The sequence below is a fragment of the Penicillium digitatum genome, chromosome 1, assembly GCF_016767815.1.
Source record: "Penicillium digitatum chromosome 1, complete sequence".
Lineage (NCBI taxonomy): Eukaryota > Fungi > Ascomycota > Eurotiomycetes > Eurotiales > Aspergillaceae > Penicillium > Penicillium digitatum.
The window spans coordinates 1,209,030-1,232,334 of record NC_089384.1 but is presented as its reverse complement, the minus strand read 5'-3'; the positions used below and the strand labels follow the sequence as shown (position 1 = coordinate 1,232,334).

Here is a 23,305-nt window from a genome sequence, read left to right as displayed (position 1 = left end):
TGCGGTGCCCCGGAAGGGGTGAAACTGCGATGAGAGAAATCTGATAATGAGAATCTCGAGGAGAATTGAATGTGAGGCAACTTGATTTTATTTCGTATGCAAAGCCGAAAACTAAAATTTTTGAAAGTAAAATTTGACACTTTCAAATGGCCATCGCTGCTTATATTATTTTGAACCGACAGATAAGAGAAAGGACAAAATGTAAAAAAAAAAGTATGCAAAATATTATGAGAGTACCATGCAACGCCGCTTTCTTGCTATGATCGTAAATCCAGATCGCTTCAACAGTATAACGCCCCAAAACAGAAAAATTTGTTCATGATGAGTCAATGCGAGTGCACCGAGCGAGCTCTTTTCAAGTGGCGAGAACACCAGCACTGCCCGCAAACCAGGTGAATGAAGCGAAGGTGATCACGGCCATGCCGACGGTAAATTTGATAGCTAAGCGACTGGTGTCAGAGAGGGCGCCGCTGCAGGTGGCGCACTTGAATTCTGGACGAAGGTTAGCAGCCAATTGGAGCAAGGATGGTTGGTTTGAATACTCACCGTTGAGTGGGGTGTAAGGCTGGGGAGTGTACATCCCGAAGACGTAGCCGCCATTCTGCGAGCTCAGGTATCCCGCACGCGCCGGGTCATTGATTTCCCTGCTAGCATCGTAGATGATGAGAGTATACGATGCGGTGAGCAATGGAATGGTGGCCGATGACTGGTACTTTCCAGTATCCCACACGAGGCTTCCAGTTTGCTTCACAGTCATGTTGGAACTGAGCGTATATGTCATCGAGTTGAGACTGCACGAGGCCACGACGTTGACTGCAGACGGCGTAACCAACAGGGAGGTGTAGTTCCACACAAAAGTCACATCCTGGCCGATCTTATAGTATGTCGTGGACGAGGAAGCGGGGGTGATCATGGACACGCCGCCAGCAGCGGCAGCAGGGTCAATGGAGATCGAGGTTGTAGCGGTGGTCTTGCTTTTTCCCGTTGTCTTTGTGCCAGTTGTTTTGCCGGTTGTCTCCGAGTCGGTCGCAGTGCCTGTTATGGTGTCGGAGTTGGTGTCGGAGTTTGTGCCAGTGCTGGTGGCAGTCTTTGTGCCAGTGTTTGTAGCAGTAGTGGTTCCGGTGTTTGTGTTTGTGTCAGTGTTTGTGGCTGTGGTGGTTCGGGAATTGGTTCCAGTAGAGGTCTTGGAGACAGTGGAAGCATCCGTGGTAGATTCGGAAGTTTCTGCAGTTGTTGTGTCTGTGGTATCTGATTTGTAGGTCAGCATCAAAGATAATGGCATGGTCAGAGTCGTAAAATACCCGCTCGCTTTTCCAAGGAGTCACCCAGAAGTGCTCCATAGGGCCGCCACGGCCAAGCCGATGACATTGTCCCCAGCAATAGGATGGTGCAGAGCACGCTCAGAATAAGAAACCGCATGTTCAAGGTTGGAGAGAATCTCTGGAGGTTCAAAACTCAAGCGACCGAGGTGTTACTCCCTGAAAGATGGGCAAGACTGATCACGCCCCTTGCACAACCCGATGAGACTTGTCAAAAATAAAACAAAACAAACAAAACAAAAAACGTAAAGCCTCCTGTATCAAAACAGGCTTATAGATTTGGTGTTCGTACCAAGCAACTTCAGTTGCTACGGAAGGGCGATCACAAGGACGTGAAGTGCAGAAGATATTATTGGTCAGTCTGGATGCTAAAACAAGCCGATCTCAGAAATGTGGAACTTCGATTCGAGCAACGACTGTAAATCGCTTCAAGGCGAATTGTGAACAGTAAACGAGTGTCTTCACGGATGATTGGAGAGAGGGAAAAGTCAGAGAAAGAGAAGATGCGATGTCTGAGCTGTATTGCGGAGCTAAGCCCAAACAGGTAGTGGCTATCAGATATGTGAGACACCGGCTATTTATAGCGGCTGACAACTATTTGGACTACCAAATGAATTATTGACCAAGTACAATAACTGAGTATATTAAGTCCAAGTTACGGCTCATTCAAATTGGGGCAACAAAATGGATTGGCTTTTAGCAAAATGTAAGCAAAGTGGCCTATCTCTTGATGAGCAATCAATTAATCTCATTTGCTAGTCCCTTTGCCTTTCATTTATCCGGTCATGAACATCACATCAAACTGAAACTGGTTGCTCCATACAATATAAACTTCTCCTGGTGAGTTTCGGGACGATATCATATCTCATAACGATATACTTCAATGCAACCGACTATGAACGTGATTGGTGCTTGTTGTAACTTGCCCTGAATCATCAATTAATCATCTATCCCTTAGTTTTCTAATATCCCATCATCCTAAAGCTACAACTTCCAGATAGGCGATTTGAATGAACCCTGCAAAGCCATGGCACAGGAGAGTTAGACAATGATACCCCAGAAGAGCCTTGTATCAATGACAGAGTCCTGTACATATGTCTCTGGGACTGAGGTTTGACGTCAACCACAGTTAAGACTGTCATACCTACAACGTTGAATCATCCAGAGCACACATCTAACATCGCCACCTGACTCCCGTACCCAAGGTCGGGCATCTTTCGGCTCCGCCTAAAAAGTCCCCTAAACGTGGGGGTGGCGATATGACCACAAGGCAACAAGGCATGGGCACCCGAAGATTACTAGGAATATAGGAATATAGGAATATAGGGAAGGAATGGAGATAGAGATGTGGAAATCTATAAATTGTGAGAACAGGGTGACACCAGAGCAATTATAGGATATCCATGGATCGTGCGATAACCAACTAGTAGAATAATCCAGATGTTATCAATTAAATCGGACTTTTATGCCGAAATTTTGCTGAAATGAAAGTCCCGTAGAAATTCGAAATTTGGAAGTGAACCAAAGAAAAAACTAGAAAGCATGTATCACATTCTGGTATTCGCTATATAGCAAAATCCAAAATCCCTCTAAGCAGAGCTCTTCGGAACAGCGTTCAGCTGGATTCTGTCACATCCGGCCGGGACAGCAGGCTCCTGAACAGTCTTGCTAAGGAAGTGCAAGTTGGGGAATAACTGGCCGGCCTCTAAATCAGCGAGGCACCCTGAAAGACAGGAGTCAGCCGTTTCCACTCGACACCATCATGTAGCCATGGAAAGGGGGGGAACTTACAAAGCCATCCATCCCAGGTCTCACTGGGTCCCTCGATGCCATGGTGGCCGACAGAGAATCCCTTGGAGCCGTGAGTAGGCTTGATGCTGATCTGTGCGCGCTCTTTGCGGACACCTATTTGGTACCAATGTCGTTAGCATTCTGGGTTCGGGAAAGAGCCATATTCCAAGGTAGACCAAGAAGATCGTACCTTCCACGTTGATCAGGTCCAGAGCCCAGGGGGCCGTGGTCTGAGTATCCAAGAGGACGGTGCCGTTGACGAAGGAGAAAGCGGCGGCGCGGCTGGCTGGGGCCCCGGAGAAGATGGCTTCGTTGTTGAGCGGATCGCTGATCAGCCCGTGGCCGACGGAGAGGTACAGGTTGTTGTGAGAGCTATTGCTGGCTCCGGAGGTCTTTAGGTTGAAGAGCTTCTCAGACGGGCCGGCGGCCACAGTGGTGGTTAGGAGAGCGACGGTGGCGAAGAACTTCATTTTGAGTGAGTTAGTGAGCAAGTTTGGAAATTTCAAGCTAATGGTGGACGGTTTCGATTGTTTTAACATGTATATTCAATACGAACCAGGGGGGGGTAGAGGAACTTGACGGGGAAGTGACGCATTTGTTTGCTTTTTGATTTCCATGGGAGATGGCCGATGAACACTCCACGAGTATAGGGCCCTATTTCCAGTGTCCAACGCTGATCCGGATTCTAGGTATCTGTGAGATCAAAGAAGATCAAAGAAGCCATTGCTGGTCAGAGATTACTAGAACTGGCGATTGATTGTTCTTCGAGTTCTATTCTACTCTTGACTCGGGTGATGTGGCTCTTTATAAGAAATCATCCATTGTATTTCTTTGCATACAAGGCAGTGGCTACATTGAACAGACATAACTGCTGTAGGATCTCTCTTGATCCATACTGCTGTATCAGAATGCGTGTTTGGGGTAAATGAAAGGACTAACCCACAACATGCTGATCACAATCAACATCCTGAAAGTTACCAAGTGGGTACCTGACCATATTGTGTGCTATCCGAGCTAGTCATGATTGTGATCACAGATCACACCCACTGGTGTCCCTTCTTTCGATCAGTGGAAGTACCTCAAACTAGGATTCGTGACATCCATGACGAGGTTTTGCCTCTAAGATGGGGTTTCACAGTGGGTGAATTTTATTTCTTGATTTTCACAAAAAGCAAAAAACATCAAGGATCATAAACCCCGCTTTGCCAAAGTAAAGGAAGTCGAACGACGAACGCCAAGATCTTGTGGAGCCCTTCCCCTGAATCCTGTCTGAGTTGGTCTCTATATACATCGGGTTGTTGCGACTCTATTTTGGACAGACAAAAATTTCTTGCCTATTCACCTCCGTACATCCTCGCTTCAATCTCATTTTGCATCGTTTATAACTTATAGTCCCATCCAAAATAGAACACGGCTTATTGAAAACTGAAAACATTGAAGGTGAGGGCTATTGGAAACATTGTGAGAAAATCCAGCCCCTTTCTTTGAAACGTCAGAGGGGAACGTGAGGTACCTAAAGATTGGAAAGTTTTCTCACACTTAGCAAACACCATGAGTGGAATGAGAACGGCAGGTTGCCTGTAAGTTTGTTGGAAGGCCTTCGTAGTGTTCCGTGAGGCGTTTTGAGCATCTGCCAAGTGGATACCGTCCACTGACGATGGAAAATGTAGTATGATGTACTTCTGTATGTCGTGTTTCTGACTATGTAATTGCATAAAGGGCATCGGTATTGTCACTGTCATTCATCATATCGTGAAACTCACTATCGTACTTGAACATCCCCGGAGTGGAAGGAAGAATATCCTCTCCAATTTCTTCCTCGTCAGGGATGCCCTTACCCCACCGATTTTTTTTTAACAAGCCCTTTCCCTTCACCGTTCCCGATTACTGGTATGCCGGGCAAATTCAGGCTTCAGAGTCCACCGACCCCGACGATCACGACCATGCTGAAGTGTCGCAACCTTCTTCAATGACTCCTGGAACTCAGCAACACGCTGCGGGTTAGAGCAGTAATGATTGAAATGGTGAACAATCGACTGCGATAGAGTCGGCCCACGCTGACAAGCGAGATAATCACGGATCAAGGGCATGAAATCTTTGCCGCGAGGCATACGCGCTGATGGACTATCAGAACCACTGGCTCTCTGTCCAGCAGCTGCGGCTGCAGCGGGGTTAAGCCTAGCCAGCAGATCTGAGGATGAGGGTCCTACCCCGGCCGGCCGAGCTGAGCTACCACCAGCCCGTGGATCTTCACGGCCGCCCATCCCAAAACGGCCTGTCCAGGTGGGAAGTCCGATTGGGAGTGCCCGGGCAGTTTCTTCGGCTTTACGGAGCTCTTCGGCGGCTTCGTTCGCGACGCGGCGAGCTTCGGCTTCAATCATCTTGGGATCTGCGCGAACGCCTCGTTTGCCATTCACAATCTGGTCGTGCTGGACTGCAGAGTGGACGCCTGAACGAGCAAATATGCCATGCATGATGCGGTCTTCGGAGGTTTTGGCATTTTTGTCCTCTTCGGCCGCGTTTTGAAATTCTTCGACATTGGCAATACCATTGATGTCGGTGATGTCATCTTCCGCTTTGGGAGTCGGGCCAGGCTTGATGTTTTTGCTTCCAGGGACATCTTTAGCCTCTTCCTGATATGTGACTTCAGCGTTCTTGAAGAGTTTGGTCGTCTCCAACTCCTCGTCATTTTCATCCGTAAGTGTGAACAGATCATAAAGATCACTGAGCTGGAAACCTTCTCGCTGATGAGGATCACGGGTGATTTTATTGGTCAAAAATTGTTTGAAGATCTGGCGATGATAGATCTTCTCTTCGATAGTGCCCTTGGTCATCAAGCGGAAGATGGTGACATCACGCTTTTGGCCCAAACGCCATGCGCGCTCTCGCGCCTGCAAGTCAGTCGATGGGTTCCAGTCGGGATCGTAGATTATGACACGGTCAGCACCTGTCAGATTCACTCCGATCCCGCCCACACGGGTGGTGAGTAAAAAAACGTGGATCTCGGGGTTGTTGTTGAATTCGTCAACCAGATTCTGGCGCTCCTTGATCGGGGTAGTCCCGTCCATTCGGCGGGAGTTGAATCCACCCAACACTCCAAGAAATTTCTCAATGATGTCTAACATCAGACGGCCCTGGGTGAAAACCAGGGTCTTATGGCCAGTATCTCTCCAGACCTCAAGTAAACCCTTCAGAACCTTCATTTTACCAGACCGCTCCGCATCACCATAGTCTGCCTCGCGAGAGCGCAATGCATGATCTGCCAAGTCTGGATGGTTGCTGATCTTGCGCAGGATATCAATGCCAAACAAAGAGTTCCTTTTCCCTCGTACAATGGATTTCATATCATCAGAGCCAAGGAACCTCTTGTAGATGGTTCGCTGCAGTTGGGTTAGTTTACAGAAAATGACCTGTTCGCTTTTCATCGGCAGATCAGATGTCACATCGGCCTTGAACCGCTGCAGCAGATAAGGACTGATCGCATCTTTAAGAGTTTCCGCACATTTGGCGGCAGTCTGCACTTGAAGGTTTGATGCAGATGCATACCCGCCCTGGCGGATGGGGATCTCAAACTGATTTTTGAATGTAACTAGGTTCCCCAGGCGCATTGGAAACACAAAATCAAATAGGGACCAAAGATCCACTAGACTGTTTTGCATGGGGGTTCCTGAAAGAATGATGCGGTGCGGAGTACGGAGTTCCTTGCAGCTGAACGTGATGCCAGCGTCTGGATTGCGGATTTTATGACCTTCGTCAAGGATGGCACAACCCCACTCAACATCAACAAGAGCATCTGCATAAGACTGTAGACCAGAGTATGTAGTTACGAGGACGTGGCCCTCTTCGGTGACACGCTTTATAATCCTTTTATCCGCTTTCTGACCAGCAGATAGTTGTCGAGAGTTGCGGCTGCCCATCATTTCTGATGAAAGCGCATTTTCCCGACTGCTTTCCTTGCCAAGATTTATCATTCCACTGCCTGATGAGTGTAAGATGGAAACACGGAAGGGAGGCCACCAGCGGTGAAACTCGTTAACCCATTGTTTCATAAGAGTTGCAGGGCAAACGATGATGGCAGGTTTGGTGAGTTTCTTGCTATGATGCAGTGCTGCAAGATAAGAAATCGCCTGGATAGTTTTCCCCAGCCCCATCTCGTCTCCGATGATTCCACCGACAGTTTGCTGGTGCAGCTCCCAAAGCCACTGGACTCCAATTTTTTGATAGGGAAACAGGAAGCGACTTATGTCTCCAGGGACCCGTAGTCCATTGTCAAGTTCCATAGCTGGTTCAGTGGGATGTGGCTTAAGCCACTCATCCTCATCTTTAAGATCAGCTTCAACAGAATCACCGTCAGCGTGCTGTCGAGCAGAGCTTCGCCTGCTGATCCATTCCTGAACGCGAGACTGATATACTTTCTCATTTCCATCATCAACCCCACTCAAATCTTCAAGCTCAGCGGTCGCTTTTCCTTTCTTGCGCTTGCGACTTGGCTTGGTCTCAGGGAGAGTATCAGGCATGAACTCTTCGCCCTCGGATGTAGCGTCAGCTTCAGAGGCCACATAACTTGCCTCAGAATCCGCTCCTGGGGAGCCGGGACGATCCAATTTTCTCCGCTTGCTCTTAATTTCGTTGCTCTCGTCAAAATCAAAGTCTGGGCGTGCCAAATTCCGGTGGGATGCGGTTGGCTGATGTTTGGCCTGTTCGCGCTCCTCCTCTTCCTGCTGCTGGTCCTCAGTATCGACAAGAGCATCGTGAAGGTTAGCAAGTGGTCCATCTCTAGAGCCTTCTTGCATCAATGCGAACGGGGTGATCTTTCCGGTTCGCAGAAGATAGTCGCGGCGGGACTCATTCGGCTGTCTCCCTGACCCATGCGCCACAGTTGAATTGCCCTGCGACTCGCGCCTCTCATCAATGCGCTGTTGTATTTCTTTCAAGTCTTTCCCTAGATCGGCCTTGCGCACCTGCAGCCTTTTGAGCTCATTCTCGACCCGATGGCGAGTAGCGGCTCCGACGGGCTGTGTCAGGCGCTGCTGCGCTTGGCGGACCTGCGAATCGACCCGTCTGCAGAATAAGTCAATAATGCCATCAATTATCAAGGTGTGCGCTCTTACTCTCGATCCACAAGGGCTTTCTCGAGTCGCTTGATGTCATTCTCTTCTGCTTTGTCGGCCAGAGCTTTATCAGCCTGAAAAGAAGAAATGGAAATGTGAGTCCAAAGTAATAGAAAATTGAGAGCAAGGCCATACCTGGCGAGTTATATCTCTTTCAAGATCATCCTGGTCACGGACATCTGCTTGGAGGTCACGCAGGCGACTCGCCTCCTCGTTTGTAGACATTGTGAGGGTCGTCCAAATCAAGACTGAATTAACTGAAAAGAAGTGAGATACTAAACGACTTTGTCTAGGGCAAGTTGGAGCATGGTAATTGCTCCAAGAGCAAATACAATAGCACTATAGCACATGCAGCAGTAAGTCTAGATGAATGGCATCCGATCTAGATCTCCATTAATTTAATGGCACAATCGGCCACCGCCTAGGACACCGCTCGCATAAATTAATGACTCATTGAAAGCTTAGGTAATCTTTTCATTCCATCCCGAGGTCCACGGTCTGGACCGGTGCTCGAACTTTGAAATCTTATCTACGTGATGTGAGGCCCAAGGTACGCAATTTTGGTACATTGGCAGACTGGACTTGTATGAGGCCCCTAAGTTCGGACAAAAAGCGAGATGTTCACACTGGAGCAAAGACGGTGACGCAGTTTACATCTCACTGTATCTGTGCCTTTTCTCCAGCATTCCGAGGCAATCTACTCGCAGATTTCACACTGTGGCAAAATGATTTTCACCATCAAAGTTGGCTTGAGAAAGATCGATATGGACAGCTCAAGAGAGAGTAATAGAACCCTTTACAGCTTTCTTTGATCGTCTTAAAAAGGAATCTCGACAATGCCATTTTCGAGCTCTGGCTGAACGACGCACAGGATGTACCAGGTGTGGGGACTTGAGTGACCAGTATCAGAATGAGGATGGTTGAGCTGGGCTTAAACTTCTGTTCAACAGATACAAGAGGAAGTTCTTGAGAGATGTTTTTCTGTGCCTTAGATATGTTGGGCGAGTTGTACCTTGACTGTGACAGCAAAACTAGTGGTGGTGAATGTTTAGAGCGAGCACAGCATCTGGCTCGTTGAGATGATTTGTGAATTCGATGTTCGTCCACATACCAAACCGCCGAATGGAGATGAAGTTCCTGAAGTTGAAGAAAAGCTTAATGCCCAAGTACTAGCCCAGGAGAGAAGGTGTCACATCCGGCGACATGAAGCGAGAGGAAGTCGACTCTCCTCGGGAGATCCAGTGTTTTAAGGATCAAGAAGAGGGCTTTAGGCACTGAAAAGAGGGTCGACCTTGAGAAAGATGACAGAGCAACCTAAGTAGAGAAAAGACTGCCCTAATAGATTTAGGTATAAATAGGTGGAATAGCCCACACATGCACCTGAAATCAGGTCTAATGCGAAGAGTCGGATCATGAAAGAGATGCGAAGGAAGGGACAAAAGGAGCGATTAGCCACACATCGACATGCTTTTACCTCTTTTCATGAGATAGTATTTTGTGGAATTTCTGTGTTATTTCCCACCCAAAAATCTGCCATATAAGATCAATTTGGTCATGTCTAAAGAGTGTTGGATGAACTAGATCAAAATTTGCTCAACCGGAGCCAAACGCAGCACGAGGTAAGCACTCAAACTGTATTGTGATGAATGAAATGATTGAAATAGCTTTTTCTTGATTAGAAAATTGCTATTTTCAGAATACCATGTCATTACTTCCAACGAAATGATCACCTCCCAATCTTTGGGCTCCCAGCATAACTATGGAATCGATGACGTCTTTCAACAGCCTGTCAGACTCCAATTAGAAACTCATGGTTCATTTGCCTCCTTTCAATTGATAAAAAATCCGTTGGACGTTGTTGAGAAAACTGGGAAATCAGATCAAGCCAGTAAGTTGCCAAAGAAAAGATGATCTGATGGTTGGGTATGCAAGTATGCATTGGAGTGTCAATCAGTGTCGATCATGTGAAAAGACTCACGTCGCTAAGGAGACCACAATCCAGCACGAATGTTAAGACTGTAGCATCCAGGTCATAAGTATATAGAAAACTCTCAAAAGTAAGTGGGCATGTATAATGAGAAATGAAGGTTATGACTATGTAAAGTCAATCTGCCTAGCAAAATTCACCTCTTGGAACTCATCTGTCCCCTTCGTTGTTTTTTTTCCCCTAGCTTTATATCAAGTAACTATTTCTATGCTTGATGAGCCAAATTAATTTGTTACATAGTTTTCTGTTGGTGCCAGTTGTGTCTTTGATTTCTCGATTTCTCGTTTTCGCCAGGTCCCAAGACAAGTTTATTGACTTGGCCAACCCCCAGCCGCCTACGTCTACTGCGTCGCAACCAAATTGCGACCGCCCCCCCCCCTCTCTCCCCTTCAAAACTTGTCTTCACCAACAATTCCTTAGACGATGAAGCCTAGCACGGCCTCATATTAACGCCAATTCCCTACTTTAAATCCTCTATCTTTCGAATCCCGTCAAGACTCGTCTCGAACCTGCGGTCGCATTACGAGTGCTGTCCCCGCTGGCATCCCACGGACCCTGATCGCAGTGCTTGAAACGAACACGGACCTCGAATCCATTCTTTGGCCCTAAAAGAGGGTTTTTTACAAAATGGATCCTGGGTGGCAGCCTTACCAAGATCCTTTGATAGGCCACCCTGCGCAGTTCAATACTGCGTTGGCGTCTCATCCTCAGCAACTAGCCTCGAAATATGGTCAGCCACCACAGTCACAGCCGCCCGTCGGATACACGTACGAGACATTCCAGACTCCCGGCATGACATCCAAAGCCCCTTCGGCTAGCTCGAATTCCAAGACCGTCTCCATGAATTCCTCCCCCACCGCCACGCCACGTACTCGGGATTATGTCACCGATGCAGATACTACCATGGAGGATGCTGACCCGTACAACCGGGCGAAGTATCCCTCGAGGCCAAACCACAACCGCGCCTCATCACAATTCTTAAATCAAGCAGAGGAATCATCGGCTGCCCGCAGATACTCCCCTGGGAATGTTCTTTCGCCGCCGATGTCATATCCCACCAGTCCGGGCAAGTCTCAAGGCTCTTATGGATTCCCATCTGCGCCCCAGAGTGCTTCCCGCCGGTCCCCTGCGAAACCAGAATATGCATCACCACCACAAGGATATCAATCGCCGCCATGTGGGTTGGATCTCAATCACTTATTCCCCGGCGATGTCCCGTTCGCTAACACTTCGACAGCCAACCGGCCCCCTAGACTCCCTCCTCTTCAATCCGGTGACCTCAGCCCAGACCAGTATTACCCACCATCTGCATCTTCACACATGATTCCAGGCTTCGGTCCAGGGTCGCGATCTCCGCGGTCCGGCTCGCTGCCATCTCAGGCTCCTCTAGTGCCCGGTCGCGGACCTATTCCCAAATTCCAAAAGATCCAGTCTGTTCAAGAATTGAAGCCGCGCATGAACATACAGCCCGCATATCGACGTGCCAATCCAGAGGGTGGATTCATCAGCGTGAGTGCTCGGCAAATCTCACCCTGCAGTCGCTTTGACTAACCCGGTCAGCCGCTTCAATCATTGACAACCCACCTCCCGGCTACGTACCGCATATGCAACCCTGGTTTCAACTATGAGTCTTCGAGAAACCCGCGACGAGTATTGACCAAACCTAGCAAAGGAGTCAAGAATGATGGGTATGACAACGAGGATAGTGATTATATCCTTTACGTCAACGATATCCTCGGAAGCGAAGAAGCCGGTCACAAGTATGCCCCCCATTCCCTCTGGATATCTGAACCCTGGGCTGACGATAATCTCTCCTTCCGATCTAGAAATCGATACCTCATTCTCGATGTACTTGGTCAAGGTACCTTCGGCCAAGTTGTGAAATGTCAGAACCTGAAAACGGGAGAAGTAGTGGCCGTGAAAGTCATCAAGAACAAGACTGCCTATTTCAACCAGAGTATGATGGAAGTTTCTGTGTTGGACCTGGTATAGCTCATATCCTCAACCCTCATCATCTGAACCCCTGCTGATTCTTCGCAGCTCAACAGCAAATATGACAAGAACGACGACCACCACCTGCTTCGTCTAAAAGACACGTTCATCCATCGTCAGCATTTGTGTCTCGCATTTGAATTGCTCAGCGTCAATCTTTATGAGCTTATCAAACAAAACCAATTCCGTGGATTGAGCACTACCCTTGTCCGAGTGTTTGCCCAGCAACTGCTCAATGCCTTGAGCTTGTTGAATAAAGCGCATCTGATTCACTGTGATTTGAAGCCAGAGAATATTCTTCTGAAAAAGTTAGTGTCATCGGTCAGCTTCCATGGTCAGTTTTTAACTGTTCACAGTCTCGAGAGCCCAATTATCAAGGTCATCGACTTCGGTTCTGCATGCGATGAACGGCAGACTGTCTACACCTACATTCAATCGCGATTTTACCGATCTCCAGAAGTACTATTGGGTTTGCCGTACGTTCTTTAGTCTCACCTATTTTGTTCCTTGTTAATTTTTCCTAGCTACTCATCTGCCATTGACATGTGGTCTCTTGGATGTATTGTGGTGGAACTCTTCCTGGGTCTACCTCTTTTCCCCGGCTCTTCGGAGTACAATCAAGTTTGTCGGATCGTCGAGATGCTGGGTATCCCACCAACATGGATGTTGGAGATGGGCAAGCAGTCGGGAGAATTTTTCGAAAAGACACAGGATGAGTTCGGAAGAAAGACGTACCGCCTCAAGAGCCTGGAGCAGTATTCCCGAGAACACAACACAAAGGAGCAACCGAGCAAGAAGTATTTCTCAGCCTCAAAACTGGAGGACATCATCCGAAGTTACCCAATGCCCCGAAAGAACATGAAGCAAGCAGAGGTTGATCGAGGTAAGGAATTTATTTTCTCTTTGTTTCTATCTTCGCTGTGGGATTTGACTAACTATCGCAGAACTGAACAATCGGATTGCTTTCATCGACTTTGTGCGGGGACTGCTGTCTATTAATCCCCTCGAGCGATGGTCTCCCCAACAAGCCAAGCTGCACCCGTTCATCACCCAGCAGAAGTTCACGGGCCCCTTCATGCCACCAATGAATCTCAAGTATTCAACGGCCAATAAGCCAGCTCCGGGCGTTCAACAACAACAGCAAGCTGAAGCCGCTAGCAAACAAAGAGCAGCTCAGGCGGCGCACGCGCAAAATGCCTATGCTGTGCAGATGAACCAATTCCATACTCCACCTCAGCCCCCGCCTCAAGCCCCGCCCATGTACAATGGCATGTACCAACAAGGTGCACCGCCTCCTCCATACCCTACCCAGCAGCCGCCTGGCTACGGCAATCAAATGGGAATTATTCCAGGCAACCAGGTACCCCCTCAAAGTCTTTACGCACAGGCGACCACGCGAGCGGGCCGCCAACGAGCATCCACCATGGACCCTAACGGAGGAATCCCGACTACCATCCAGCGAGTCGCTAGCCACCTAGATCCTAACGCACCGATTCGATTGCAGCCCAGCCCTGCTTACTATCCACCTCCTCCTGATGGGTACGTCGATGCTAACGCCAGTCAACGGCGTCGTGGGAGCCAAGCTGGCAATGTGAATGGGAATGGGAACCAACGTAACCGAGATTTCATTCGCACTCTCGAAGATGGTGTGCTCAGCGAAGGATACATGGGTCAGAACCAATGGCACTAGGACATTTGCGCAAAAGGGCCTTTCCCATACCCACTGTTCCCTAAGACTCGGGAGCAGGCATACTGAGATATTTTGTCCACGTGCGTTGATAACCCTTAAGGCATTGTGTTTGTAAGCCTTGCTCCAGTGGCTCATCTCTTGCCCGCCAACCTGCTCTTATATGGCCGGCTCTTGTATGCATGAGTCGACAGAATGACTCCTTCAGTGGGTCAACGTGGTCTACAGTGGTCTCAGGCCACTGATACACGATCTGCATTGCTATCCAGCGCTAGATCGATCCACACGCTCACTCACCGTGAGTTGTGCCCATCAGTGGTCAAGTCCTTTGCCACGAGATTTCACTCCCCGCATCATCACTCTTTCATTACGTCTCATTACGTTTCTTGCTGTTACGATCCCAATTATGTTTCTGCAATTTCTTCAGGCAGTGGTGCGGCATATGTGTCTGCCTTTTTTGTGGATTTTTTCTCTCAGCATAGCCTGGATGGAGCATGAAAGAACGATCTCATCCACCTTTTCTTTCCTCCTCGTAACTGTTTCAATTAATTCGGATCCTCCAAGGGTGATTGACCCATCTTTCTTCTTTTCTGTTACTTAAGGTAAATATTTCGGTCGCGTGTCATGACATGTCGTTTCTTCTTGTGAGGCTCGTTGGTTCATTTACTGCGTGCAGCAAGTAGTAGAGTTGATGGTCGAATTATGGATGAAACAATAATTATGAGTTGATAAGTGCAGCAGCTTCCGAAGTTTCTTTTCATAGATTCCGTTGCCTGCGTGTGCCTGATCGGTCAGGCCTTCGTTCCCGCAATTGAAGTAGATGTGAGGCAAATTCCCAATTTCAAAGCAGCTTGAGTTGTTCAAACTTTTTTTTCGTACATCTTCGTACTGTTTTCGAAGTCAACATATAGTGAATCAGTCGAAACAGGAAAGGAGATGCAAGCCAAGGCAACAAAAGACGTAGAAAAAAAGGCCCGTCACTTTTTCTTTGTTATACGCTATGCCTAATCCGCTTTAGTCAGCCCCTCGCTTAAATTTCGTGTGTGGCTCTCAACTGCGGGAACTTCAACTTTGTATCGCCGACGACCTGATTTTTCAGCTTTAGGATCGCAATTTCCTTTTAACGAAACCGCAATCCGCAACCATGGCGTCGCGTTTCTTTTACGGCAGCGGCAGCGACAGCGACAGCTCGTCTGACGAGGAGGAGGAGGTCTACCGTTCCGACTCCGGCAGCGAAGAAGATTCTGACCAGGATGACTCCGACTCCGGCTCCAGCACCGACAGCGACGAGGAGGGCGAGGAGGGCCGCACCGGTGCCTCTAAGTTCTTGCACGATGACTCCGAAAGCGAGGAGAGTGAGGAGGAAGAGAAGGTTACAGTCGTCAAGTCCGCCAAGGACAAGCGTCTCGAGGGCATTGAGAGCACCATCCGCCTGATTGATAACGCCGAGAAGATCAACGACTGGGCTGTTATTGCCACTGGTGAGTTCATATAATGCCTGGGAGAACTAGAGAGCCAGCAACTTTGGAGAGCCCAAGGAACGGCATGAACTGACATGATTCCCGTCCAGAGTTCGACAACCTGAACCGCCAGATGCTGAAGGTTACTGGCCCCACCCCCAAGGTCTACATCCAGGCCGTTGCCGAGCTCGAAGACTTCACCAACGAGACCGCTTCCAAGCAGAAAGCTTCGAACAAAAAGATGAACGCCAGCAACAGCAAGGGCTTCAACGCGGTCAAGCAGAAGATCAAGAAGAATAACAAAGAATACGCCACCCTGGTCGAGAAGTACCGCGCCGACAAGGATGCCTTCATGGCGGATAAGGTCGAGGAGAAGCCCGCCCCCGCTCCTGCCCCCAAGCCCACCAAGGTCGAGAGGATCGAGAACTTTGTTGCCGCTGCCGCCGCCGCTGCTGAGGACGATGGCTTTGCTACTGTCGGACGTGGTGGCAAGACCCTGCAGTACACCCCCGAGAGCATCCTCAAGCACCTCCGTGTCATTATTGAGTCCCGCGGAAAGAAGAACACCGACCGTGCCGACCAGATTCGCACCATGCAAAAGCTCCTCGAGGTTGCCACTACTCCTTACCAACGCATCCGCACTTACATGACCCTGATTTCCACCCGTTTCGACCTGACTGCCACATCCACCGCCACCTACATGTCAAGTGAACAATGGCAGGCCGCAAACGAGGAATACTCAGCTCTCCTTTCCGTGCTGGAAGAGAACCGCCAATTCCTTGTCAGCGAAGCTGCTGACGAGTGGGAGGACGACGAGAAGCAACCTACTGTTGCTGAGGGCGAGACCTTCTTCATTCCCGGCTCCGTTGTATCCCTTGTGGAGCATCTCGACGACAGTCTCACTAAAGGTCTCCGCGAGATTGACCCTCACACCTCAGAGTACATTGAGCGCCTGACGGATGAGCAGGCACTCTACTCCTCGCTTGTTCGCTCGCAGCTTTACATTGAAAGTCTCAAGGGTGCCGATAAGAATGGCCAGGACAGCATGAACAGACTGGTTATCAGACGGTTGGAGCACATTTACTTCAAGCCTGCTAATGTCATTGCCATTGTCGAACAGGCCAAGGACAAGGTTGTCCCCACAAATATCGAGTCGGCAGTTACTGCTACTTATAAGTCTGGGGATATCCAGAGCCTCGTGGCTTCTATTTGCAACTACATGTTTGAACACAGCGATGGCATTCCCCGCGCTCGCGCAATGCTCTGCCAAATTTACTTCCTTGCTCTGCACGACCAATACTACAAGTCTCGTGACTTGATGCTCATGTCCCACCTGACCGAAAACATCGCCACTTTCGACGTCAGCACCCAGATCCTCTTCAACCGCACCCTTGTTCAGATTGGTCTCTGTGCCTTCCGCGCTGGCCTCATTTACGAGGCCCAGAACACTTTAGGTGAGATCTGTGGCAGCGGCCGCCAAAAGGAGCTTCTTGCCCAGGGTATCATCATGCAGCGTTACTCCACTGTTTCGCCCGAGCAGGAGCGTCTGGAACGCCAGCGCCAGCTGCCCTTCCACATGCACATCAACCTCGAGTTGCTAGAGTGCGTTTACCTCACCAGCAGTGCTTTGCTTGAGGTGCCTTTGATGGCCCAGACCTCCTCCACCCCCGAGCTCCGCCGCCGCATGATCTCCAAGACTTTCCGCCGCATGTTGGACTACAATGAGCGCCAGGTCTTCACCGGTCCCCCGGAGAACACCCGCGATGGTGTTATTGCCGGAGCCAAGGCTCTTGCCGCTGGTGACTGGAAGCTTTCCGCCTCTACATTTGCCGCGATCAAGATCTGGGATCTTATGCCCCAGCCTGAGTTGATCAAGGCCATGCTGTCCCGCCAGACCCAAGAGGAGGGTCTGCGCACCTACCTCTTCACCTACGCCCCCTACTACGACAGCCTCTCCATCTCTTCTCTGGCCACCATGTTCGAACTCGAGCCCAAGAAGATCATCTCCATTATCTCCCGCATGATCTCGCACGAAGAGCTCGCCGCTGCTCTCGACCAGGTCAACGACGCCATCATCTTCCGCAAGGGCGTCGAGCTCTCCCGTCTCCAGTCCCAGATTGTCACCCTGGCCGACAAGTCCACCACCCTTCTCGAGTCCAACGAGAAGACCCTCGAGCAGCGCACCCAGGGTATGGCCAATGCCTTCCAGCGCGAACACGGTCCTGGTGCCCGTGGCGGCCGCGGTGGTCGTGGTCGTGGCGGTGGTCGTGGCGGTGCACGCATTCCCCAGGGCGACCGCCGACCTGGTGGCCAGCAGTTCGGTGGTGGTGCATTGGGTGCAGCGATCAAGGCTTAGACTCTGATGTAATGGCATGTTCTTTCTCTTTTATTTCCCCCCTTTCTTCATAGTTTCCCTTTTTACTCCTGTCATCCCCTTCGTGTTAGTACGACCGTTCCTTGTTTTTTAGGTCGGAAAAATTGCCCCGTTTCTGCGCTTTTTTGTGATTGATCTACATGATATTCACGTATGGAAATGATCGAGAAAGAATCAAGGTGCACACTGGTTAGAAATTGACGGCTTATGGATTAGTTCTTAGTTCTGGTGTTGGAGGTGTTTATAAATCTTTGTATTCTGTAGGAAGTATCCGATACATTGTTGGTAGTAGTCGATTGGAGAAGACTCATTGTTATGCAATCTTTCTAAGTTTACCTCGCTGATGAAGAAACAGATTAAAAAGAGACGGCCTGATCTTTCAGAGCATCGTGCCGAAAACTTTTGAGGCTAGGCAAGTTCGCACCTCCGGGGCATGGCCAGGTCTCAAAGCCAATTCACTTTATCAGCCTTCCTCTAGCATGAAAGAAGCCATCGAGCACGCTTTCCACCTTGGGTCCCATCTTATTTCTTACTCATTAGCACTACGGAGCACTCTGCTGAAGCTCGTTGACCAGCCTCCGCATGGATGTTACCTTCGAACGTACAAGTGGTCTCCTGACTGACATCAAACCCGGCTTCTAGCTTCTTTGTCGTCGGCTTTTTCATACCAATGACATCTCAAATTTAGCCTTATGTCAGGACAAAGAAGTTGTACTCTCTGCTGCAATCAATGAATACCCCAGGATGCCGGATTCGTCACTTCTGGCTTGGTGTTTGTAGGCCTCTAGCGAGCTTGAGCGATTTCACTCTCCTTGAGCCATTACTATTGACCTCCTAGTTTATCACTTCTTCTAACTTTCATCTTTTTCCTTCTACATAGTTCCCTGTGCATGTATCAGCTGATAGCCGACAACCTAGCGCCAATGGCCTCACTCTTTACATGTGCCATGATACTGGCGCCGATATCATGGCGATACCTCAATGCTATATCGACCAGCTGGAGTCGTTAGAGATCCCCGTTCCAGTTCATGGCTATCATATCATGGATATCCCCGGGTCCACATGATGTCACAAGGTTGTGGAGGTTGGCGTCCGGGTGACTGACAGCAACCATCAGCCTATATCTCACTGGATGAAAATACAGGCCTGTGTAATCCAATCTCGGTCGTGAAACCACTTTGGAATGTTTCTTTTAGGGCCTTTCCTGCGTTTTGCACTCTACACTGCAACATGCCCAGATTGACAGGGACTTTTCTATGTTTGTGATCATAAGAAGGAGCTCAGGCAGCTGCCAGCCCTCTCGGACATCTTTGTGCCAAGGGGGCCACCCTTTGTGGCTACCACTCCTGCAGCTCCGGGAGATGGAGAACCACCCTAGTTATTCCTAGAACAGACAAAATCCATGAGCCCGGCAACCGTGCAGCCACCTCCAATCCCGCTACCAGCGGCACGAGCGAAGACACCGACGAAGAGAGGGAAGAAAAAGGGGGAAAGAAAGGGAGCACTTAAGTGTTTTTTTTTTTACGTGGAGTTGACTGGTTAGTCGCTTTTTACTTCTTCTCTTGTTGGTTAGATTCTGTGTCGTTCCTCGCTCCCTTGGCTTCCATATCAGACACGCTTTGGCTTGTGTTGATTTTGGCTTTTGTTCTTGATCTTGTCTTTCGTTATACTTTCGTTCTACATCCCCAACAGACATAAAATCTCACACGCTTTTCTAGAACTCCACCAACTCCCCTCCCCTTGAACTCTGTTGAGATAGATTTACGAGACCTTGGTAATAACAAGTTCTCGATAATGCTTTCCCTGGCGTTCCCTCAACAACATCGCCACTCACTTCCTCGGACTAACAAATCAAACAGTCGTGTAGTCAACCGGCCCTAGCCGCCTTGGGAGGGTATTTCTTCCCATCCTTCTCAACTTGAGGTGTGCAGGAACACCACTCGCCTTCGGGAATTGAATCCAACACTGAGGAAATATGGCTTCCACAACCCCACCAGGTGACCTTGTCTGTAATCGTTAGCTGCTATTCTGTGGACACACTGGGTGGAAACTCACTGCAGGTCGAGCAGATGGCCTTCATGCACATGATTGGATTTGGGATTTGATATTCGTTTTAAGAGGTTTACCAACGTGGAAATGTCGAAACACTTGGCTTTTTATATTCTCTTTCCTCCGATATTAGTCATAGCCGTGGCTGCGGGGCCCCGGGGGAAGCCCTGAAGTCGCCGAAGTCTGAAGCCCGAGTCCCCGATCTGTGGTTTGTAGAGAGATTTGATTGGAGTTTGGCAATACACCGATCAGGGGTCAAAAATCGATTAACAGTTTAGTCTCTATCGTTGATGCCGAATTAGAACGAGAAGTAGTGAATGCGTGAAAATCTGCTTAGTGGGGTTGTCGCGGCGAACCTTGGAACTCTGCCGTAGCAACTTCTTCAACGATTTCGACAATTTCGACTTTTAAGAACTTCTCAATCAAGCCCTAATGACGGTCATTGCTGTGGCTGGTGGAACCGGTGGAGTGGGTAAAACGATTGTCGAAAAATTGCTCGACTCCAAATTTGACGTTGTCGTTTTGTCTCGCAGTGTGCGCAAGTAGGGACTCGTTCCACGTGAACAATTAACTGACCTTTATCTCAGGTGAAACAGGTCTTTGCTTTACAGAATGTTCAAAATGTGCAGATCAACTATGATGACGTTCCCTCAATGGCACGAGTGCTTGAGCGACACAGCATCCACACCATCGTTTCAGCCATTGGTCTTGTTTCGGATGAGACAAGTCAGTCTCAGCTGAACTTGATTGAAGCTGCAGAGGCGTCAGCATCGACGAGGAGATTCATCCCCAGCGAATTCTCATTCGTCCAAACCGCCGAGTAGGTCGGCCAGCTTAAGCTGTGTGCTATTTCATGCTGATGTTTGACATTCCAAGGTTACTCCCGATCGATCCAAGCATTCAATACTGGCTCGATGCAGCAGATCGTCTCAAGGCCAGTGGTTTACAATATACCAGGATAATCCCTGGTTTCTTTATGGACTATTGGGGAATGCCACATGTCCAAACTCACCTGCAGCCCTTCACCTTTGGTGTTGATATATTCAGCGGCACAGCTGCGATCCCAGGAGACGGGAACAACGTGATCTGTATGACATACACATACGACATGGCTATCTACCTCGCCAAAGCGCTTGAACTTGATGAATGGCCTGAATTCAGTGTCATCGTGGGGGATGAAGTTACCTACAATCAGGTTCTCGGCATGGCGGAAGAATTCACCGGTAGGTATATCGTACGCCCTAATTTGTGATGCAGTCGGAACCTAATAACCATTTCCGAAATAGGCAAGAAATTTAAGGTAACATACGATAGCCTGGAGCAAATTAAGACTGGTGATGTCACCGTCCCTCCCCAGCCAGAGGGGACGGAATACTCTTCCGATGAAGCCAAAGAAATGACTGCGTTAGTGAGCAGACTCACAGTTAACAATGTCTTTCAATTGCCGGATGATCGGCTCAATTGCCGGTTCCCAGATGTGAAGCCAACAACGATGAGACAATTCCTACAAAATGCCTGGAAGAGAAACAGTGCATAAGTTTCTCAATACAAACAAGTGTGTCAATTTTGACTAAATGAATGACCATCTGTAATGACAGCGCAAAAAATGCTCAGAGCTCAAAAATCATCCTCTCATTACTTCCATCAAACAAACTGAAGGATTGTAGACATTGGGGATATCAGGCATTTGGTTGTTTTTTTTAAAAAAAAAATTAAAGTGCCATTAATTCAGTCATCAACTTGATTATCTAGCAGGTAGGCCCAGGACGTTGGACTCCAACACATACTTGTCGGCCCGGAATCAGATTTGAACACCATGGGTTGATGTCGTCATTCCAGCATAGAAGCTGGCTCATGGTGAATTTATTCTGATTCCGCGCGATGATGTCCCAGCAGGTGTCTCCGTTACTGACAGTATAAAACTCGGTACCTGATTTCGCATCAGCCCAGCTTGAGATGGCGGAGGTTCACTTTAGCTCAACTCACAGTATTGAGTCAGTTGCCAGCCTTGGATGGTATCAGTCTCAACGGCAACAGATTTGCCAAGGGAAGCAATTCCCATAATGCAGAGGAGGGATTGGATACTGATGGGAACCATTGTGAGCTTTAGAGGCACACTTGTACTTGCTAACTATATGGCAGGGAGCTGGCAATGGAGCTGAAGGTTATTGCAGATGGGAACAAGACAACTTGAAAGAGGTGGTCTGTTGCTTTTATATGTGGGAGTTACTGAACCCCAAATTGCTGAAGTTCGAATTTTTGCAGTGGTCTTTTGCCTTGTCAGACAAGTTCATATGACTTAGGAGGCACCGCACCAACAACCGGGTAAGGGCATATGATCTATGATCTAGCCACACGTTGCATTCATGGTCTGATATTGCAACCACAATTTCTCCTAGAAAATGAGGTGTTTGAAACAGTATGAATGGCAACATCGCGACAAGCTCCAATTCGGCGAATACATTCAATGAGTTGGTCTTCGCCTTGAATTCATCTTTTCTTATTGATCAACGAATGCCTCGACTCCGCCGACAATAGTCCCTTCTGTTTTAAGGTTACATTGCCGTTAGATATAATTCCTGAAGAGAGAGCAACCTTGATCTGGGAGTCGCAGTCTGTGGTTCAAATTTTAGTGTGACAATGACCTAAACCACAGCCATTCACCGCGGTTCAAGCAAAGGTAGCGCAAACGGATGCCTAAGACACAGCTGAATCGTGCGACAAGATTCCAATAGTCATGGTGGTCAGTGAGCAATCGTTCCATAGGCGATGTATTTTAGGCTTAGTTATGGTTCGCGGCTATTTTCTGGGGCTAGATTGGGTTTTTATACAGAGTTATATCTCGTTGCATCGCCATGGCTTTGAATAAATAGTTCCTTGCAATAGCTAATCCTATCAGAAAATTCAGTACAGAAGTTCGAACTATGGCAATATTTCACGAGCTCGAACTATGGCTGATACACAAAGATCAAAGTACCTTGACCGAACCTATATCAGGAGAGTACAAGGTCAACAGGATCACCCAATTTGAGTCAACTGATTCACATCCTTTTATGTATAGTCTTACAGGTGGTAGGAGATTGTTTGCCGCTACATGGTGATCTAGCACGATGATATCATGACCTTTACTCTAGTTCTCTAGTTTACCCACGGTATAGCACCAATATTCAATTAGATCTATTTAAAGTATCCGATAGGGATCGGGAACGAGCTAGGTGGAAGCGAGGTCCAGATTCACAGCTCCAAAAAGACGTTATCTCGCCATGCAGATCGATTTAGATTCTGATATGGATGTCTTCCAGAATGCCAAAATGAATGTTCTAGGCCACTTCTTCGGCGGACTATTAATCCTCCTTAATGGATTTCTTACGGTGGGCGCACAGAGATAGAGGTCCAGTCACGCAATATACGGGAATCCCAGGCCGAGATTCGGAGCTGACCACGTTGGGGAAGTCCAATGTATTGAGAATAATGTTTGGGCCTGAGGCAGAAATGATGACTCACTCTGGTGCCTCAATGCCTAAACGCCTGAATG

General features: G+C 48.6%; 7 protein-coding genes across 7 annotated transcripts; 3 read left to right on the top strand and 4 right to left on the bottom strand.

Annotated features, from left to right (window-relative positions):
- Positions 1 to 355: 355 nt before the first annotated feature.
- Pdw03_2740 (uncharacterized protein) lies at positions 356 to 1,419 on the bottom strand (the record flags this gene model as incomplete). Its single annotated transcript, XM_014682282.1, has 3 exons — positions 356 to 492; positions 547 to 1,248; positions 1,302 to 1,419. The coding sequence occupies 3 exons, from the start codon at positions 1,417 to 1,419 to the stop codon at positions 356 to 358; spliced, it is 957 nt and encodes a 318-aa protein (XP_014537768.1).
- A 1,489-nt stretch (positions 1,420 to 2,908) lies between these two features.
- Positions 2,909 to 3,705, bottom strand: Pdw03_2739 (uncharacterized protein; the record flags this gene model as incomplete). Its single annotated transcript, XM_014682283.2, has 4 exons — positions 2,909 to 3,042; positions 3,111 to 3,224; positions 3,301 to 3,574; positions 3,667 to 3,705. 4 exons carry the CDS (start codon positions 3,703 to 3,705, stop codon positions 2,909 to 2,911), a joined length of 561 nt encoding a protein of 186 aa, XP_014537769.2.
- Positions 3,706 to 4,981: 1,276 nt separating this feature from the next.
- Positions 4,982 to 8,446, bottom strand: Pdw03_2738 (DNA repair protein Rhp26/Rad26, putative; the record flags this gene model as incomplete). The annotated part of the gene is made up of 3 exons (XM_014682284.1): positions 4,982 to 8,171; positions 8,222 to 8,295; positions 8,357 to 8,446. 3 exons carry the CDS (start codon positions 8,444 to 8,446, stop codon positions 4,982 to 4,984), a joined length of 3,354 nt encoding a protein of 1,117 aa, XP_014537770.1.
- Positions 8,447 to 10,835: 2,389 nt separating this feature from the next.
- Pdw03_2737 (Protein kinase Yak1, putative) lies at positions 10,836 to 13,890 on the top strand (the record flags this gene model as incomplete). Its single annotated transcript, XM_066100276.1, has 8 exons — positions 10,836 to 11,385; positions 11,446 to 11,717; positions 11,769 to 11,968; positions 12,035 to 12,194; positions 12,249 to 12,508; positions 12,557 to 12,676; positions 12,725 to 13,083; positions 13,145 to 13,890. The coding sequence occupies 8 exons, from the start codon at positions 10,836 to 10,838 to the stop codon at positions 13,888 to 13,890; spliced, it is 2,667 nt and encodes an 888-aa protein (XP_065955676.1).
- Positions 13,891 to 15,031: 1,141 nt separating this feature from the next.
- On the top strand, positions 15,032 to 17,703 carry Pdw03_2736 (Eukaryotic translation initiation factor 3 subunit C; the record flags this gene model as incomplete). Its single annotated transcript, XM_014682286.1, has 2 exons — positions 15,032 to 15,368; positions 15,458 to 17,703. The coding sequence occupies 2 exons, from the start codon at positions 15,032 to 15,034 to the stop codon at positions 17,701 to 17,703; spliced, it is 2,583 nt and encodes an 860-aa protein (XP_014537772.1).
- Positions 17,704 to 20,202: 2,499 nt separating this feature from the next.
- Pdw03_2735 (NmrA-like) lies at positions 20,203 to 21,307 on the top strand (the record flags this gene model as incomplete). Its single annotated transcript, XM_014682288.1, has 4 exons — positions 20,203 to 20,304; positions 20,358 to 20,590; positions 20,647 to 20,993; positions 21,057 to 21,307. The coding sequence occupies 4 exons, from the start codon at positions 20,203 to 20,205 to the stop codon at positions 21,305 to 21,307; spliced, it is 933 nt and encodes a 310-aa protein (XP_014537774.1).
- Positions 21,308 to 21,518: 211 nt separating this feature from the next.
- Pdw03_2734 (Peptidoglycan-binding lysin domain) lies at positions 21,519 to 21,868 on the bottom strand (the record flags this gene model as incomplete). Its single annotated transcript, XM_014682289.1, has 2 exons — positions 21,519 to 21,700; positions 21,757 to 21,868. 2 exons carry the CDS (start codon positions 21,866 to 21,868, stop codon positions 21,519 to 21,521), a joined length of 294 nt encoding a protein of 97 aa, XP_014537775.1.
- Positions 21,869 to 23,305: the final 1,437 nt, after the last annotated feature.